We start from the raw sequence: 20,829 nt of genomic DNA, 5'->3' as shown, positions 1-20,829 counted from the left end.
CTGTTCTTTTTTCGCCTTGAGTTTTCTTTAATTAAAATACACTTTAAGTAAGCAGGCAAAGTAATAAATCCACTCTGACTGTGAAGAAAATGTCCTTGCTTAGATCAACATGTCAACAATGGTGGAAAAGTATTATGATCTTTTTCTTAGTAGTGATAAAATGATAGAAAAAAAACTATTACATGTAAAAGTCCTGCATTAAAAATATTATGATAAAAGTCTTATCAGCAAAATGTACTTAAAGTATCCAAAGTAAAAGTACTTATTTTGCAACAGAGTGGTCACTGTCATTACTATGCATTACTGTGTAAACTGCATTTTAATGTAATTTTAGTCTGCAAAGTCACTAGGAACTATAGCTGTTATAATAAAGCTGTTGCTATAAATGTAGTGGAGTAAAAAGTACATTTACCTCTGAAATGTAGTGGAGTATAAATATTAAGTAGCATACAGTGGTGTAGTCTACGTGATACGCAGGTATACGCAGTATACCCACTAAGAAAGCTCCAGGATTTCCATATACCCACTTAAAAATGCCCAGTGACACGCAACAACATGCTTTCCATTATAGTTTTGATATATTTTGAATTGTCATTTGTGGTTTTCTTCTACACAAAATAAAGGTATTTCCACTGTAAATTGGTTCATAAAAGTGTATCCGAGTACAGGAAATGAAGTCGTTGATGCTCAAAACTTCCCTGGGGAGAACACCCAGAACCCCCACTATGACATGCACCCCCCAAAAAGGCAGATTCTGGCCAATATATACAGTACAGTATAGGATACCCACTACAATAAGAGACTACACCACTGGTAGCATAGTAAGTAAACATACCTCAGAATTGTTAAGTACAGTACTTGAGTAGAGTAGTTACTTTGCACCACCAATTATAAAACACTAGCCCTGACATTAGTTCTGTGCATTAGTTTGAAAAGTTATGTTTTGTAATAGTTATAGATGCTATTGTAACCTGTTTAAAGCACATGCCTTTTTAATTGAGTAGTTTGAATGTATATTAATTAACAGAAAACCAATATGTATATTCGTGGGTGTGCTTTTGTGTGTGGTAAAAAAAACACTTTCTTGTCTATCCTCTACAAACATAGGAAAACGCAATATTAGAAACGCCCATGTTCCTCCCACTTTCTGTACAATATTTACAGTTTTTCTATGCTGGAATACTACCTGGCTCCTGATTAATTTAAGAATATGTAGCATGTGGGGCAATGAGGGTCTGGACACACAGCTAATTAAGCAGGACCCAAATTGGTGATCTGTATTTGTGCTAGGAACCAATGTTTAACAGAGAAGGGAACCATAAAATAAGGGGACCGGAAGTGTGCCTGGCCGTCCCCTTTTGTACTGGTTGTTTGTTGTTGATTTGTCATTTATTTTTTAAACGTCGAACATCAAAACAAAATGGACGCAAAGGGACCCTCTCTTTATGCAGTATGTACATGCCCTTTAACGGTAGCTGGTTGCGATGTCAACGGTTGGCTTGTTCGGTAAAGAGCAGTAAATACTGGTGGCAGTTAGCCTGAGTTAGCTAGCTAGCCAGTGAGCTAAAAACAGCAGGATATAGCTACGACTGTGTTTCTGTCGTGTAGCAACAGTTATCTTTTATAAATGATCAAATTAGCCAGACTTTAACTCTAAACAGCTCTAACACGCAGTAAAGCTTACACTGGTGATCTTTTATCTCATGATTTCTCAGCTCTTTCCTGTTTTCAGTGCGAATGTTAAAATAAGATTGTTGTGGTGCAGATTTTTAGATTATTTCTCTTTCAGTCATAAACACCATGACTAACACAGATATTTAATTTAAACTCACCAGCTGTTATTATTACTCATTTTAGTCCATTAACTGATTAACGGTGGTGCGTATCTGTTTTAGTCAAGTCGTTGTTAATGTTAATTTCTGTTATTTATTTATATATATATATATAGCCATTAGTCATTACTGAAAGAAGATAAGAAGACGTCACATGAGTACAAACAAATATGCTTTGGTCTTTAATAAGCACTGTAGCAATACCACAGTGTAGAAATACTCTGTTACAAGTAAAAGTCATGTATTCAAAATTTACGAAAGTATTACCATTCAAATAAGTACCAGAAGTAAAATTACTTGTTTTACATTTCAGAATAATGTATATGATCGTTATTAATGGGTACGTCACTTTAATATTGCAGCTGGTAAAGGTGGAGCTCGTTTTAATTTCTTTATATATTGCTCTACTTTTCTTAACCTTTAATAATACATCATAGTGTATTTATTAATAATAGAGCTACAACGGGGAAACGATTAGTTGTCAACTGTTAAATTAATCGCCAACTACTTTGATAGTCGAGTCATCGCTTTAAGTTATTTTTAATGAAGTAAAGTTCAAAATTCTTTGATTCCAGCTTCTTTAATGTGAATATTTTCACTCCTCTCTCCTCAAATTTGGTATTAAAACAACACTAGAAACAGACAAGTAGGTAGGAAAAGGGATGCAATTAAAAAGAAAAATACATACAGTACAAATCACAAATAAATCAGGTGGAACATTAGAAAGTTATGTACAGCATGTTACCTTAGATCAGTGTGCATAAATAAGATATGGCGATACAATGGTGGTTAAAGGGACATAGCATCTACGGAATACAGTGTATATATAGTTTAGCCGTAGGAAATTATATATAAATATCAGTCAAATCACACGCCTACTGTTTAATAATATGGTGTGTGTTTTAGATGGCAGGCTCCTCAGTAGACCTATCACGAAGCACAGAGGAGGACTCTTTGGTGGACGGACCTCTGATTTCTGCTGACGCCCTCCACTCGGCCATCAGGAGAGAGTTTCAGACTGTACCGACGCCCTGCCATGCTGGCCTGCTGTCTCTGCTGCATGTATGATGTGCACACATTAACACAGGCATTGTGTTTACATTCACTGTAGTGATGAGATTAGTCCCTGTTATCAGCAGGAACCTGACAATAAAAACATTTTTGTTTTGATATCGTGCTACTATTTTTATTGTGATATTTTTACCACTTTATAAATATTTAAAACCATTAGTCAACAAATTGATTATGCGACAGTGACAAACCGATTAATCATCGGAGTAATTTCCAAGCAAAAATGGCAAACATTTGCTTGCTTGCTTCTCTGTTTTGCTGCTTTTCTTTGGATTATATAATTGTAAACTGAATAGGTTTTAGATCAGTTTTTTTAGATCACTTTTCAAGAGTAATCTGACTAATTCTGTAAAGGTATTTATCTAATCTGCCCTCTTAACCTGGATACTCGAAGTGACCTTTTTGTTTCCTACGTGTAATAATATTCATAGTATGCGCTGGTCTGTGCTAACGTCTCCTGCTCCGTACATCTGTCTCACTTGCAGTGCCTTCCTCTTTGTTTCAGGTCGTGTACGTGGTGTTGTCAATGTGTTTGGCAGTGCTGTGTGTGTTGGAATTAGACCAAAAGGAGGTGTGTGCAAGTATTCTGGGTAACGTGCGAGGCGACAGTGTCATCGTGTTTGGGAAGGTGTGTTTATGGTTGCTGGTGCTGTTGTTCACTGGGTGTGTGCAGCACCACCACAGCCAGGCCAGGAGCAGAGGATACCTGCGATTCTACAGACAGACGCAGCGACTGAAGCACCTGCCGCTCATCGTATACTCTACAGGTACGGCTGCACACATGATGTCAGGGAACTATGAATCCATTTACTGCACATGTAGAGGTCAGTTTTCTCCACAAGATGGCAGTAATGCTAAACAAAGAGAGTGTGTGTTTGTATTTCTGTATGTTTGTGTGCAGGAAATGTTATGCTTCTGGTTGTTTTGGCTGTACAATTATCACCGACTGTCCAAACCTACATGCTGCTCGGTGTTCTGGGGTTGGAGTTCTTGGTGGCATTGCCTTGCCTGCTCTATTACACAGGTAAACTGATCTCAGTTAAGATATTCTAATATTGTGTAAGATTATTTCACTCTGGGATTGCAGATATGTGATTAGGATCACACTTTCAATGCTCACACACACACACACACACACACACACACACACACACACACACACACACATGCACGCGCCCTCCCAAAAAAACCATATACAGTGTATAGTGAACAATAACTCTTTGCGTTTTAAACTAACTTAAATAACTGTCACTTTATTTACTTCCAGTTCAGTTCACTTAATTTTAAATGTCATTTTGCTGTGCAATGTAAGTGTCTTGTAAGTGGCCAGAATGAAACAGTGCATTATAAACACATCACTATGGAAAGAAAGAACAAGAAAATAATAAACTAGTAAAAAAACATGATACCTGAGCTAATGTACAGTAACTAAGTAGCAATATAGAACATGTAAAATCAGCAGCAGTATAAATACCCTGAATAGCCACAAAATGTCTTTACAGCTTTCTACTTTCTAAAAGGCAACCTGGCAGTTAACTTAAGCTAATGGAGGAGTTATGGAAAAAGCTAAGATACAATTTTCTCTTTGGGAATTTCCTTTTTCCTATCACATCCCCAGATTTCACTAATTTCGCTGAATTATGATATTATGAGACTTTCCTCCGATGAGATCACATTTAATAGTTTATGTGCAGAGTGGGTTTTTATTCCAGGGTTGCAGAGAGCAACGCAGCATCATTTTCCTGTGGAGGGTGGTAGCAATATCAGGAGTGGTGTATGGAGAGACACACCCTGTAGATTACATTACACACACACACACACACAGACACACACACACACACACACACACAAAACGACCCCCCACTCTCTATCTGAGCACATTCGCATCACAATACCTGCCCTGCCCTTTTCAGACTCGACAGCATGACAATCAACCATTCAGCTCTCTGTCCTCCCTCCCTCCCTCCCTCCCTCTCTTTCTGCTGATCTGCTGATGTTTTGCTTCTGATACAAACACCATGCAAACTGTTGTGTGTGTTGCTGTGTTGGATGATGCATGTACCTATCTATCTATCTACCTATTGTCTTTTTATATGTGCCCTTGAGGTCCGGAACAAATTGGTTAACTCCACCTGACTCCCGTGTGTGTTGTCACTTGACATGGCCTTAAGCTGCAAAAATTTACCAGGGGAATTCAATCACTTTGTGACACAACAGAACATACTGCCAATACTGTAAAACATTACTTAATTTGCTTTGAAAAACTCAGTATTTGAGATATATGCTGAATGCTATTAAGTTGTTTTTTTTGTGCATTTATTATTTCCTTTGAAGCCTTTGTGCAGTCCAAAGTTTTGGATTAAATGACAAATGGCTGCCATAATGATGATTTTAATGTGTAAAAATGGCAAATGTATGACTAACTGATTTAACAAGTCCACACTTACCTTGTGAATGAAGTGCTGTTTTTCAAAATGAAAAAAAGGTAGATGCAACTTTGGATGGGCACAAGTTTCACTTTGAGAATTTTTCTGGCAGCAAGTGTCAGCAAAAAAAAAAAAAAAAATCTGATAATTCAAATGACATATTGAATATTTTTTTTGTAAATGTGTGACACAAGCCTTGCATTGCAGGTTATTCCAGTCTGATGTCAGATTTAAACTCAATACAAGATCAAAACAATAGTTAAGAAGGATTTTCATGAACTCATAGCAAAAGTAAGTTTTAATTTGTTCTTACCAGGCAGGTATGTCTGAATTCTGAACTTAGACTGCCACAAAAAACAACGACATAGAAACACTGGAAAGTATCATGACATACTGTCCTTCATACTAAACTGCTGACTGGTAGAGACATTAATAATTATCCCAACATGCTCTCTGCTCATACTTGCTCACATGCTGACGAGTTGCTCAGTTTGTCGTGGTACATGGTATCATCCATTAGGATCGGCCAAATGAGAAGTTTCACAAAAACATCACAAAAAATCCCGATGTGATGATGTGGGGCTATTTTAATTCCAAAGGCCAAGAGAACTTTATCAGGATCAGGGCATGAAATTAACACCCGCCCACCCGCCAAATGCGGGTGAATTTTGCAATTGGCGGGTAACACTGTCAATCTACCTGCCACTTTGGCGGGTAGCCAATGAGAATTGAGTGATTCAGATGATCAGGATGCATAGTATCCTGGATCCATGAAATAACTGGCCTTTCAAAATAAAAATCTAACTGCCTCTATGGGAATTTAACATAGGGGTATCTATACTTATGCCCCCTGTATTTTAAGGAAGAAGATTTATTTATTTATGATATCACAAAGAAAATTGCTGTTGGATTTTTCCAATTCTTTTTTAATTAAGGCATTAAGATCAATTTCCAAAAGATTATTTTTTTTATTCCTCTTTTTAGTCAACTTTAGCATGGGTTTATAAACTTAGGAGCACCACTGTATGTTTGAATTCTGCATTGGGCCTCTAATAACTTAATAATGATTTTAGTTGACTTATTATGAAATGTGACCTATAGAACATTTTGTGTAGTTGCTGTAAACATCCTTGTCCGATATCAAAAGTCAACCTTGACTTATTTTAATTTACGTATTTAAGTTAACTTACACCAAATACTTAACTTCTGTCACACACTGACGTAAGGTATAATCACACATACTTATTTTAACCCAAACCACAATCTTTTCCTACATCTAACCAAGTAGTTTTCTTTCAATTCTTAACTTTAACCACATGGCTAAAACTGAATCCAGCACAACATGTGACTGTGAACATTTCATTAAAATTTCAGTTGTCTGTTTGACGTCCATCACATTGGGCTAGGCATAGGTTCAATCTTCAGATTAAGTTCCCACGTAGTTCATTGGTTATTTACAGATCCCCATTACAAGCACCGGTGTGTGACTCTAGTCTTCCTGAGGGCCTGAACATTGAAATACAATACAGACATCCAATAAAAGTACAGACAAGTACAGTTCTGGGTATCAAACCTAAATGTGTCTGTACCACCTACTTTTGAAAACTGTCATAAAAAGTAGAGATGGCCCTATACCATTTTTTGCTTCCCGATTCTGATACCTGAACTTGCGTATTGCCCGATACCGAGTACCGATCTGATACCAGTGTGTCATATATTTTATTATGTTTTAACAACTGTATTTTACATAAGATATTTCTATCTTTGTTGACGGTCTGGCTCTGGTTAAACTCTTTGTGAAACCTGAACAAACAATGAATGCCGCAGAACTTTATTTTATTATCCAGTTTGACAGTCAGTTATAACGGAAAAAGAACATAAATAAACTACTTTAACGTAGATTTTCTTTAGGGCTTTATTACGTGTTATCGGATCGGTGCATTTACTCCAGTACTTCCTGATACCGATACCAGCGTTTTAGGCAGTATCACGGATATCTCTAATAAAAAGTAAGTCATAATTTAGACTGTATTTTATTCCGGCAAAGTTTGTAGATACTTTGTTTTTTTGGTAACACCAAGTTAAACCCTAATGTAGTTTGGGTTTAATAATTGTCCCTGCTATCAAAGCATTTTCTATTATTGTGAATGAGGAGATGTCGTCACGGCACAGCGCCCCGCCCCCAGAGATCCCCCTTCCTCCATTAGTATTCCAGTCTGGGATAAATCTGCTTAAGTGCGTTATTTAAATTCTACTAATCTGTTATTTGTAATCTGGTATATATTTTTACAGTTATAGACCATAAACAATACATTTTTAGATATTCCCCAGAATGTTTCCTGGAGTCCAATACACTGGCCTTCCTCTCACCAAAGGAAGACTGCTATTAAAGATGCTGTATCAGAGGATATTGAAGAATCTGTAATGAAAGGAAATCCATATTAAAGGTGTGTTTGGCAGCTGAAGGGCTCAGATAGAGGCTCGAGATACCAGAGAGGCAAGGAGAGAAGATAAGAGGCATTAGGATTTAGCCTAGCCAAAGGGTAGCCCTCGACCCACTCCACCCAAACACAGGGACACACACACCAACACACACACATTGTCCCTGTGTTTACAGTGAGGCTGATCCAGTGTGTGAGGGGGGGTATCTGTGTTCGCCCACCACATTCCTGCTCAGATCAATGCAGTCAGGCACGACGCAAACAGAGCGACGCCTCGCAGCGCAAAACTTTTTTATAGCACAAAAACAAGCACAGCAGACTGATGCAGTCAAGGTGACATCAGAGAGTTCATGAGGAGGAAAGAAGAACTCTTTTTAGAGGATACACAGAAGGAGAGATGTAATGCCTGCAGCCAAGTCCATACAGGAAGGCCTCGTTCAACTTCTCTTTGAAGTGCGTGCTCATTGTGTGTGTGTGTGTGTGTGTGTGTGTGTGTGTGTGTGTGTGTGTGTGTGCGCGCGTGTGCGTGTCTTTGAGGTTTGCTGTATGTTTCTGCCTCTCTCATTTTAACATGAATACACTCTCCTCTATAGGCCCCCATGCACACATCAAAGCCATGTCTTGGCCTTCAAAGGCTTAACTTAGAATACATCTCTCTCCTCTGCCTCACCAGAACTTAGTGTAAGCACTGCAGGGCACAGGGTTAGCACACACACTCTCCGACAGTATACCCCTATCACACACGAACCCCTCTGTACCTAATGACGATGTTCATCGTACATTTCAAACATGTTTTTGCTCATAAATACCTAGGTGTTATCGTTCACACCTGTTCCATTATTGAAAGTCCATACAAAGAGTGGGCAAAGTAAATATCCCTATAATTATCAAAGCATTATGTCCTGTTAATGATATTCACTAAAGTATACAAAAACGTTGTACAAAGTTAAACTCGAGTTCATCTCAACAAAACCTATCATTTTTACTTATTTTCTTAGGTATTATCTCATCTCAATCCTGTTCTAGTTATATACAGGCAGACCTGTTTGTTAAGTGTTTTAAGTGCCAGTCCAACATTACAGTACATTTACAAGCTGTATGCATCCTTTAAAACTAGCAAAACTGTAACTGTGGACAACTTAGTTATATGGGAGTTTCTCAGTGCAGTAGCCATACTCGGATGCTTGGACACTTGTAAATGTGCATTGCTTATTGTTGAACATTGCTGATAAGTCAAAAGAAAGCTTGAGCATCTCCTCCGATTCCTCCTTGAAGTCTTTGAACCATTTCCAGCATCGACAGCTCCTGCACGTGACACCGATTCATGAGCAGGATTTCTTTTCCAGCAGACTGTAGGCTTGCATGCTTCTTTGAACTCCTTTTTTTAATGTGCCGTGTTGCAACTTAAAGTTGTTCACACGGCTCTTCTCCTTCGTCTTGTGTCACTCTCGTCAGCTCCGTGGTTGTTGAGATCCATTTCCTTCCAGTTCTTTGTTTTTTGATTCGGACAGCGCAGAGTTGTGAGCACTATATGTGGTACCGTTAGCTGTTAGCACCTCTGCAGCTCCACTGTTATCACCTGGAAATGTCCACTTCTTAATGGGTGATTGATCGGAGTAGAGACCGAGTCTGAGCACTGTCTGTCTGTCCGGCCGTCGGAGTGTGCGAGTCTCTAACAGGGACGTGTCAAATGTGTCACTTCCTTTACACTGCTCCCTCCCTCAATCCGTCCGTCCATCAATCCATGCTGGTATCTCTATCTGCCTTTTAGCCCCGCTGTTTTACACTAAATTCCACAGACCTGAGGGACCGCCTGAATATCTTGACTGCCATCATTCTAATAACCCTTCACCCTTTTCTGTGTGCGCACTTATCCGGGCTAGGAATAAGAATCCTTAAAAATGCATTGATATTTAAGGACTATCCCACAGCACCTTTTTAAAACCTTTCCCCCAAATCAAACAAGATTAATAAGATATGACTTTGTTTCTGTGATATCAACCAGTAACACAAAGAAAAATGGTTGACACTTCTTCCTTCATGGGTTTTTGTTTCTATTTTGGTTGTTTTCTATTGTGTTCAAAAGCTACAAAGTTCATGGGGTGAAATGCATGCAAAGCAATGGCGGAACAGCACCATAGTCAACGGTGTTGGATAGTCAAAGTAAGTCTGTTATCATCAGTTGTAAATGTGTAATTGGAAAAATTCATGATTTTGTGATGCTTCTATTAAACAGGTCGCTGTGAATATAAATGCTTTAATCAAAGTGTTACCTTAACCTGGTTATTGTCAGTAATGTTTGTACGTGCAAACATTTGTCAAGTTTGTTTTTAAAGACTGGGCCACATTTTACCCTGTTGGTATTTATTTAACAACAGCGGTTTGTGTTACTGCTTTGTCATTTCTGAAACATTTCTTAATTTCTCTGCCTTTCTGGAATGTCTCTCTCTCACACATACCTGCTTACTATTGCTCTATGTACACACACACACACACACACACACACACACACACACACACACACACACACACAGATTTAGGGCCTCATTATGCAGGAATGTGCAGTATTTCTTTAGATTGTATGTGAGTGTGGATGCTGAGATGCTGCACTGTAGCAAAGTAAAGATAGCGCTCTTTAGAGCCTCCCTGACAATTTCCTTTGGCTAATGACACTCAAGTCTTATCAATACTCAGGCAGCTCCTCCCTCTGTCCTTCCTCACACACTTGCCCTGCAACCAAACACACACCACGGCCTTATCTTAATTCAAAGAGCACCAACATCTACCATATTTTTGGCTCTGGCTCCTCTTGCAGCTGCTGGATGCTCCACACCCACACCTTGCTGCTAACCCCGCCTCTTGTGTAAAGGTGTATGTTTAGGGTGTGAGAATTAGAGGTTTAAGTGCAGGAAACGGCAGCCCATAAGGACTAAGTGCAGGATATAACAGCCTGTGTGTTTAGGAGAGGGAGAGGGATGGAAAACAGTAAAAAAAACAAATGTGTGCAGTTTCTCACCTGAGTGATTAATGTTTTTAGGGCAGCTCTCACTGCCCGATAATGTCTGTGTGTCTATATGTGCAGCTGACGAGATAAAACACTGGTTTGAAGTAATTGAATATGTCTTGGTTGTGGTTTTAGTCCAGGTGATGCGGTTCAACAGGGAGCGAGCTGCACCAGATGTGAGCCAAGAAGAGCATTCACACACCTACAGTATCACGAGCCTGCCGACGGAGACCGGCTTCAGGTACATACATTTTGTCCCTCAAACAAGGCCTATTGTCCTTTACGTTCATGACATGTTATGTAAAAGTGCTGGCAAGTTTTGTGTCGCTCTCATGCTTGAGCTTCCGAGTTGCCTCTCCAAACTGCAAACTGCAATCTTTTCAGCAGCACAAAGTTAAATAAACCAAGAGATGTAATAAATGTGGGTTTTGGTCTGAGTTGACAAACTTTGAAAAACTTTTAATGCGACCAATTTTAAATTGATGAGGATTTTCTTTTCATGTTGAATCCATCTAGAAAATGTTGGTTCAGTCATTCATAAAATCCTTGGAAAATTACAGCAAGCATTAGACCATCAGTCTCCCTCTTTAAATTCACAGCCTTGAGCCATGCCAACATCTAGCTAAATATTTTATTCATACAGCATATCAGCAAATAGGAGTAAGTCCAAACGTAGCATTTTTGTTCTTTTTTAGTCCCTGGTGTTCTTCAGCTGCTAAATAAAATCCATTTTAAAATCCATTACCGTTGCAGCCTGTTCAGAAAACGGAGACCGCATTTCTTCCTTCATATCATTATTTTCCATCACACTGCATTCTTCAGCCGTACCATAACCCCCTTTCATGTACCAGATTTCAAAATATACGCAGTACATGGCTGGCCACGTTCTATATTTTTGGTTTTGTTGAACAAATCCCTCTAAAAGACCACAACAACAATGCTTTACTTCGTTTGTTTTTTACTTCTCCAGCCTGTCTGTGGCCACAAGCCCATTTTTTTTTCCTACTGAAGATGTATATGTGTTTTTAAAAGAAGGGCTTAGTGATTTAAAACACGTCACCAATTTAACAGTAAACTGTGTATTTGTTGGGGACTTATTCATCCACTGATTTGTTACGCTACTCAATATTTACAACAGCAGTACGGTCATGTCACCCAGTGCAACAGTGTAGCTCATAGGGCTGGACATCGTTCAAAAATATTCGATACCAGTACCATGACTTCGATACCGTTTCCTAAACGATACTTTTTTCATTTCAACATTACGGCACTAATCTTTTTATTTATTTCTACGAGTTTTTCCTGCATGCCTCTACGACATGTAACTTTAGACAACCAATCACACACATTATTAGATCTTGGTAGAAGCATGCTTCATGCTTATTGGTTCACTGACGCTGATGAGATTTTCTCCTTAGGTATTGAAATTGGGTATTGAATGACAAAACATTTTTCGATGCTTTAGTGGCAATTTGGTCGGTGCCTAAAAAGTTTTGAATTCGGTACACAGCCCTAGTATCTCATTTATGTGTTTTAAGAGAGTTTTATGGAGCTCTATGGCACAGAAGAAAAAGCAATATCAGGCTTTGGACAAGCCAGACTTGGTTTTAGTCTTTTTATGGGATTGGTGGACAATAAGAACAATATAGAATGATGACAGCCGAAAACAGAACAGATGAAGCCAGCGATGCTACAGATTCCACATGTGAAAAGGGGCTTACTGTATGTGCCATTATGTGTTTCACAGAGAGGGCTCCAGTCTGGAGGAGGTGGTGGAGAAGCAGGCTGATCTGATAGAGTACCTGAAACAGCATAACACCTTACTGAGCAAGAGGCTGCTCAACCTCACTGCTCAGCACTGACCACACTCTGGCCTCCTCCTCCTCCTCCCTGTGAACCAGAGCCTGATGATTCACTCGGCTCTCTTAACACAAAGGAGAGGGGGATCTGTGGGTATGAAAGAGAGGACTGGAGCTAGAAGGAACACTGGATAAAAAAGACTAAGGCAATCCCTGTGCACACTAGCACCTGTGCGCACCGACTTAAGATGGGAGGGCTTCTCCACGAGGCACCTGAGATGGACAGATAACGCAGGAGGAGGGGAGCTGTAAGTGGAGGACAGTAAAAGAAGCAAAGTGGGAGGGGGAAGTGAGGAGTCATGGGTCACAGATCAGAGATGAGGGGTTTTTATCAGTGTTAAGAGCCCCGGTGACCCATTTATGGTGCCGCTTGTGTTACTGTGAGAGAAACAGAGGAGGCGAAATTGTTTTAGAGATTATCGGCACTAAGGAGGAGCTGAAAGGATAGGAGATACAGGAGGCAGAGGTTATTAGGGTCAAACTAAAAAAAGAGATTGTGTAAAGCTGTAAAGGTCTGTATGTGCTATTTTATCTGTTATCAGTTTGAATTAATCTGTTCTATCATTGAGTTTGTGTATTTGTGACCACATACCAATAAATATGTAATACGCACACGTTTTTCTTTATCTAATTTCTGTTTAAGCCTTTTCAGGAGTGACAGTTGACACAATACTTCAGTGAAACCCAAGTACGTGACTGCAGGTTTGTGTTTATTTTGTATAATGTACTGTAAGAGCTAAAAGGAAGAGCCCAAACAATAGAGACACTGCAGCGTCAACATTAGCCGGTGTGAATGTCTTTTACCACCTCACCTTTTCTGTGTTAAGTTTCAACACTCACGGGAATCTGCGTTAACGAAATATCGAGGTTGTCATTTTGAGCCCTTGGTGTCTGCTCCCCATTGTGATTTCTTTTATGCTCTGGCGTTCGTATCTCCACAGGGAGCGCTGCATTTACGACTTTCCCATGTGGCTTCTCCTGAGATCCCCGATTTATCTGGAGTACGGCAGGTATCAGGAGCCATGTTTGATTTTAGGCTTTTGGGTTACACATTTATTAAAAAAAAAAAAAAATAATTCTGTCCTTGCCAAAAGTATCCCAACTTGAAATGGAGTCTGGCTTAAAACCTGGATTTCACAATGACCATCATACTTAAAAGTTGCCACATTTATTTGGACTCTTTAGACAAACTTGTGAAGTAAAAACAAAACACTACATCAATATATTTTTATTAAAAAGTTTAAAACCTAAGTCAATAAACATTTCAAGTGCATACATGCATAATAAACACTTTGTAGGAATACTGTGGATGCTGTTCATCGTAGCTGCAGTCACTAAGATGTTTCCAGCTCTTTGGTCCGTAGCTTTTAAGTCGAGCGTCGAATATACTTGATGTTGTAGCTCCTTTTCCCTTGTTCTTGTTCGGTACAAAAGCGTTGGCTTTTGATGACGAAGAGGGAAGACGCTTGCAACTGGACAGACCAACATCTGTGGCCACCGGGATGCCAAAACAATGCTTGGTTTATATTTGTTGTTTCTTTCTGTGTTTTTGGAGGGCATTGGCATGGTGTCCCCTCCACTTCACAGTCTATGTCTTTGTACTGAGACCCATCCATGGTGTTTGGGCCACACACTGCAGTTGCTTCATATTCACATTTGTCTCCTTATGTCACCCTCATTCTTCAACCTGTAATGGAAAAACATAATTTAGTATCCTGCTCAAAGGAGTTCAGAGTAAGAGAAATTAAAGCCGAAACTCTGTTTGCCCAAACACTCCTCATGGCAGTAAAGCCTTCCTCTTCATCGTTAGTGAGATTTATGCCTGAGCCTTTCTCCCCATGCACTCCTGTTCTGCGTGAATACACACCTCTGCCACCAATCACACACACCTTCTTAACTACCACCTGCTGGCTCTGTAACCTGTTTTGTTCCATGTACCGCACACCTCTGCTCATAACCTCCTTTTTTTTTTTTTTTTTTTTTTAAACACAGAAACACATGTATGAGTGCAAATGTCTTACCTTAGGGGAAGGGTACTCTGGAGTGGAGAGGCATGCATCTTCTGTGGGGGCAGTAGTGGTGTCTGTGGTATTTTCTCCTTAGGTAGAGGACATCTGAAAGAAAGAGGTTTCATTTTAATATGCAGAATAAAGCTACTGGATGAGCTGATTGTTTTATAACAAAGATACATTTGTAGCATACAATACATATAGTTTTAAGTGACTGCTTTTCAAATGTCATTTTAGATGTAAAAGTCCTTTTAAGTGAGATGTATGTCTACATGTGGCCCCTGCATATCACCTGACAGACCTTATTAATCCCAGATGGAGGAGTGTAACTCAGCCTGAGCTTTTTATCACCAGAAACGACAAAACAACGCCTCCTACAGCGACCATTTTTAAGTATGTATAACTTTTAAACTACCAAAGACTAATTATGTCCTAATATATCTGTTGACTCTAGCCTATGTATCCCGGCTTTCATGGGTTTTATTGTTGGGGCCCATTTACCAAAAGCAGGGCGAGCTCATTCTAATAAACTGGGACACACAGACCTAACACATGATTATTTTTGGACTTCCCTAATAAATCCACTTTGACTCCCGCGGTTCACAGACTGCCAGCCAAGCCCAGGAAGAGATAAACTGCCAGATGACTTTATGACTCCCTCTTCCTCCCCCCACCTTCTCTCTCCTCTGAAAGAAACCGCTCCCCACGCCTGAAGGTAGGCTTCTTTACACTTGGCACTGCTACTCCATGTCATGTTAATAAAGCTCGGGTATTTGCATGGCGTTTTAACACCGTGATTAACAAAAGCACGCCGGAGTGCCTTCCAGCCGGGGACAAAGGGACTCACTGGGGTCGCTGTGCGATCCCCGGCGGCGCTCCGCTCCCGTCCCTCCCTCTTCATCCTCTCCTCTCCATCATCGCATCACATGTACCTAATGACGACCCAAAGCCTCTGTTTCAATGGCCGTATGTCTCCGCCGCAAACCAGCTTGCGCAAAAAGCGCACCTGTAACGTTAAGCCTTACGTGGGGCAAGAGCAGCATGATGTCTGCTTTTCCACTTGGCAAAACTTTTATCTTACGTTGCTCGTTTGTAGCCAAGTTTTAAAAGGAGTTATAAAGACGAATATTAAGTTTATCATTTAAAACACAAACACTACACTAGCTAGTTGTGCTAGTGCTGCATTCAGGTCATGTTGGCGAAATTGGAAAGAGTGGGGAAAAAATGTCATGTTTTCACCCCAGATAAATGGAAATGAATCCTAGATAAGTAATTTAATCGTGTACCATATTTGTAGTGGTTTAGGTAATAAACATCTGCATTTTATATACATATATATTTCTATATAACTGATTTTAGCCTATTTTAGTTAGCTAATTCGATCGCTTTACTGTCAACAAGTAGCTAGCTAACTATTTGATTTAATATACATGTAACATTAATGGCAGAGAAGTTGGCTTTACTGCTCTTTTGCCATAGGTTGCTAAAACTTACAGTTTTTTTACTAGGAGGCTCACGGTAACCGTATATCTCTCTGTTATCGTATTTACGCAGTGTACGCCAACACATGAACGGGCCATATAACAATATACGTGAGTGATTTCTAACTACATTAGCTAGCTAACGCTAACATCCTTCCCGCCACGATGATTGACGGTGTATTATCGCGCTTAAATCATTACCGCAGCCAAAAATACCAATAAGGTAATGAATTGTTAGTGTTTTTTGTTTGTAAGTTTTAATTAAAAATATGTTTAAGCTAACGTTAGGTCGTTTTCACCAGCGTTATTTACGCTGTTTTTTGTAACTTAGCGTTTGCTAACAAAAACCACAAATAACGTTACTGTTACCTAACATTAGCTATATCAACGTTAACGTTGCCTGTAACTTAGCTAGCTAACTAGTTCAACCTGTGCAGCGATTTAGAACTCTGTTGAAGTTCCGGGCTGTGTTTAAACCATAGAAACTTGGTTTTAAGTGACTATGAACGATCCTAACGGACACCTGCCCAACCAATCGTGACATCTGGATGTGAAAGGTTTTGGGATGCTTACCTGGTCTGCCGGAGGAGACTGGTGCGGAGGAGACTGATGCCACAATGGCTACGAGCAGCAGGAGCAGGTAGAGCAGGTTGAAAACCCTCATGGCTGTGCAGCAGTTAGTTTCTCAAGAGGTTAGTTACTGTTAATTTTCCAAAAGTCTGGAGAGCCCTTCTGGCTTTGAGCTGCACTGATGATGCTCAATGTGGTACTCTGTCTCCTGCTCTGTTTCAGTCCAGAAGGCCCACCACGGGAGGGTCCAGTACCCAGAAGGATCTCTTCTGTCAGGACAATAAGTATGTCCCTGAGGAATGTCTGTGTCCAAAGTGTTTGTGTGTCTAGTGAGTGTGATTGTCTCTATGTCTGAGAGCAAAGTGACAAAGGTGCTTCTCCCCCCACCTCCTTTATACAGCCTTTTTAAAGGAGGGGGTATTGGGGAGGGGTGTAGCTCTCACAGCCGCCCCCTCCTCAACCCCTTACACACACACCCACTTCAGCATTGCACATATTGACCCCACATGTAGAGGGTAATTCAAATGACAGGAAGCCCCCTCCTTACCCTCCAACTGCCCCTTGAACACATGCTCTCCATACAAGTTGTGTATGCACGGATGTGTGTGCAACTGTGGGTGATTGAAATATTTAAAGAAGCAATGTTGATTAATGTCTTATAACATCAGAGCAAAGATTAGGAAGCTGTAGTTGAAAGTAGCAGGTTCCTCAAGACCGAGATTTGAGCCAGATCCCTCCTTCTTCAGTTGTCCCCTACCCCCGCACTTAGGAGGACACACACATCTGGGGCTGTTGGGTGGTGGTGGTGGTGGGGTGGTGGAGCAGGGTGTTTGCAGAAAGCATTTTGTGGCCGGGGTCCTGATTGAATGAGTGATGCACTGAACTAACGATACTCAAAGAAGTGTTTTTGGTACAGACCAAAAATGTGTCAGTAGCACTGATTATTGAAACCGGTCAATACTAATAGGACATTGAATGCTTGATCAGATTCATCAACTTATGCAATCTTTAATCGGCTATTAATTTCCATGTGTGATGATAAGAGTTTGGAGGAGAATTTTCTTTTTAAGTATTGGCTAAAATGTGTTTGAGTATTGGAAGATAAGGCAGGACAGGTTAAAAGAAAAGTATTGGAAGATAATCTGGAATTAAATGACTTGTCAGATGTATAATTTGTTTTCTTGTTTCATCACGTAGTTCCTGATTCCAAAAAAATTTTTGGACTATTTTGTTGAGGAAAAGTTTATGAACAGCTGCTCGTGTTTAGACATCATTCAACATTTGAGAAAAATGGCCCCATTTGCTTAATAAAAAATAAGGTTTTGTAGAAAACTTGTTTATATTTCTTAATATATTTCTGCTACTGTATCTGCACTAGTATCAAAATATTCAAACAATACCCAGCCCTACTTCTCATGCAGGCTGTCAGTTGGTGGTATACCAGGGGATTTTCCTGCAGCAGGTAAACCAGGTCACTTGGCATTAGCTCTGCGATGACTCTTGCAAAGTGAGGGGAGTCATTAGCGTGTCTGCTCACAGCCGTCTCTGTGGACTGAGACTCTCCATTCAGCACCCAGCTAATGAATTAACACATTAAGATGAAATGTCAGCCATTACATGTGAATGAGGATTAGAGAAGCAGCAGGACACTAATGGACCTGGGGCTCAAAACAGTCACAGAGACTTTGAACAAGCATAGGACCGTCAGCTCTCTTTAGCACTCAAAAATAGACGAAAGAGGCCAAAAAGAGTCTCTCCATTTGTGGGTTTTCTTAGTTGTGTGTGTGTGTGTGTCTGTATGTGTCAGTGTCATAATGTCTTTGGAAATGTTGCCTTTATTGCTTTATGGTGTTTGCAAAAATGTTGCTTTAAATGACAGAAATTCCTCATGGATTTGGTTAACGTACAAACACACACACACACACACACACACACTCATGTACACACACATTCATCCTGCTGCAAACACTACAGCAGAGGTATGTAGTTCGTTTCTGTGGCCAGCTGCGCTTTGCATATCAGCTGCCATTGTCTTTTAAAAAACTTTTATTTTCCCTATTTGAATATGCTAATTTTCTTTCAATTGTCATTCAGAGCCACCTGGTATCCACTGCATCCAACTGCTGATAAATCTTAGTTTCTCTCTATTTCTTTCTATTTACCCTTAAAAAAAAAGTCAATTGTACCAAATTCTCCCCACCAGATTTTCTGTGTGACTGAGTAGAGCGTGTTGTAATATTTGCTCTCCCTGGGGATTATACGTCTTTACAGGGATTACCCAGCCTGCTCACACACTCCCCTACGAGAGAGACACACACACACACACACACACACACACACACACACACACACACACACACACACACACACACACACACACACACACACACACACACACACACACACACACACACACACACACACGGAGGGCAACTTCCTATTAAACTGCTTCAGTACCTTGGCAGGGCTGCACTGCACCACTGTTAAGGGGTTGTTCTGTGGTGTGTGATAATTAGTGTTGGGTACTGAACTTCAGTACTGACCAAAATGTTTCCACCAAATGTGTTTACCCTATCAAATGATTAAAATAATGATCATCACAATTTTCAAGAGTCCATGGGGAAGTCTTCAGATGCGTTGTTTTGTCCCATTTACAGATATTCAGTTCATAATAATGTAAAATGTAGAAAAGCAGCAAATCCTCACATTGGAGAAGCTGAAACCGGATGATGTATCTGTGTCATAATTGACATAAATGGTTAGTTGAGCACAAAAATTGATGGATTGATTTTCTGCAGATTCACTAATCTATTAATTGACTAATGTTGCTTTGCTCAATTTTTTCCTTGATAAGACACAATTAGCAAATTTAAAGACACTTTTGGCTCTGGAAAATTTGTGAAAGACATTTCTATTTTCTGATGTTAGAAACTGATTTATAGAACGATTAATCAAGACTAAATCTGCGAAATAATAGGTGATTCGAATAAGCATTATTTGCAATCCTAATCACTACCAAATCTAAGGTGTTGTCGTATCAGCATTACTATTGCAAAATGTTACATTATACCCAGCCCTAGTATTGATTGGTCCACTTACAAAGAGCATTCTATCCCTCAAGATCTTTTTACTTAAATGTGTAGTTGAACACAACAGGCACTGTGCACACCATTAGTGGAGAATGAAAGTCATAGTTATCTGTTGCATGTATGGAAACAATTCAAAATGAACTTTCATGATCACACAGTAAATGTCTACAAGTGGAATAGTGTGCATTAGACTGCAGAGTTACTGTTATTGCTACGGTTATAGTAGTCATGCTCTTCCTAGTAGCTGTGATCTTTACGACTACAGAGGAAGCTTTAGCCTCTCCTCCTTAATTTTCACTTTCTTCTTCCTCTGTCATCATCTCCTGACCAGAGGACACAGATAAAGAACTTCCTCCCTGATAAAAGTTGTTGAGAGGAACAGTGCCTCATTAAATGACTCTGTTTCTTTTCTACTGAGCTGAACGTTATTGCATTGTACACAGGTACGTCAAAAATGGACAAATATGCATACAGATAGGTATTCAATTAAAGTAAAATAACATTATCAAGTGTCTCAGTCAGGTGTTGCTCCATAACAGCTTTAGTGCTCCTTGGCAGAGTCTTAAACTCTCGTTAAGGGGATGAACATCATGCTTCTAAAAGATATTTCCTCATTTGGGGATTTGATTGACGGGGGTGGAGAGGGCTGTCCAACACATTGATTAAGAATCCCCCATAGGTGTTCAGTTGAATTTAAATCAGGGTCAGGCAATATGTTGATATATACCTTATATATATATATATAATAATAAGTAATAATGCAATTATACATATTTTTTGCATCAATTTGGGGAAGTAACTTGATTTGTCAGGTATTAAATTCACTAGATTAACTAAAAAATTCTCGACTGATTTTCTGAGAAATTACAAAGATGCTCAATCACAATATTGACATTAGAACTGCAACTATTAGTTGATCGACAATCAATTTTTATTTCTCAAGCAAAAATGCCAAACATTTGCTGGTTTCAGATTCTCAAATGCAAAGAGTTTCTGCCTTTCTTTGCATTGTGTGATAGTAAACTTAATATCTTTGCTTTTTAGATT

At 39.6% G+C, this 20,829-nt stretch overlaps 3 protein-coding genes across 11 annotated transcripts in view; 2 read left to right on the top strand and 1 right to left on the bottom strand.

Moving 5' to 3' along the window:
- Positions 1–1,310: 1,310 nt before the first annotated feature.
- tmem192 (transmembrane protein 192) lies at positions 1,311–13,242 on the top strand. 2 transcript variants are annotated; one of them, XM_028599021.1, is made up of 6 exons: positions 1,311–1,450; positions 2,739–2,894; positions 3,409–3,670; positions 3,805–3,927; positions 10,910–11,015; positions 12,522–13,242. In XM_028599021.1, the coding sequence occupies exons 1-6, from the start codon at positions 1,421–1,423 to the stop codon at positions 12,634–12,636; spliced, it is 792 nt and encodes a 263-aa protein (XP_028454822.1). In that variant the 5' UTR covers positions 1,311–1,420; the 3' UTR covers positions 12,637–13,242. The 2 variants fall into 2 exon arrangements, with proteins under 2 accessions (XP_028454822.1, XP_028454818.1); XM_028599017.1 differs by having other exon boundaries at positions 1,425–1,506.
- Positions 13,243–13,907: 665 nt separating this feature from the next.
- apela (apelin receptor early endogenous ligand) lies at positions 13,908–17,041 on the bottom strand. The gene is made up of 4 exons (XM_028589458.1): positions 16,553–17,041; positions 15,317–15,382; positions 14,655–14,747; positions 13,908–14,320 (listed from the first exon to the last, which is right to left on the bottom strand). Exons 1-3 carry the CDS (start codon positions 16,785–16,787, stop codon positions 14,656–14,658), a joined length of 393 nt encoding a protein of 130 aa, XP_028445259.1. The 5' UTR covers positions 16,788–17,041; the 3' UTR covers positions 13,908–14,320; position 14,655.
- Positions 14,953–20,829, top strand: part of marchf1 (membrane-associated ring finger (C3HC4) 1) — a 56,590-nt gene continuing 50,713 nt past the window's right edge. For 3 of the 8 annotated variants that reach the window (XM_028594559.1, XM_028594545.1, XM_028594602.1), the window contains exons 1-2: positions 16,244–16,815; positions 16,916–16,977. The gene's annotated coding sequence lies outside the window, so the exon portion shown is untranslated. The other 5 variants (XM_028594575.1, XM_028594568.1, XM_028594589.1 and 2 more) reach the window with 5 other exon arrangements.

This window comes from Perca flavescens, chromosome 2, assembly GCF_004354835.1.
Source record: "Perca flavescens isolate YP-PL-M2 chromosome 2, PFLA_1.0, whole genome shotgun sequence".
NCBI lineage: Eukaryota > Metazoa > Chordata > Actinopteri > Perciformes > Percidae > Perca > Perca flavescens.
Note: the sequence above shows the minus strand (reverse complement) of the source record. Positions and strands in the feature narration are given on the sequence as shown.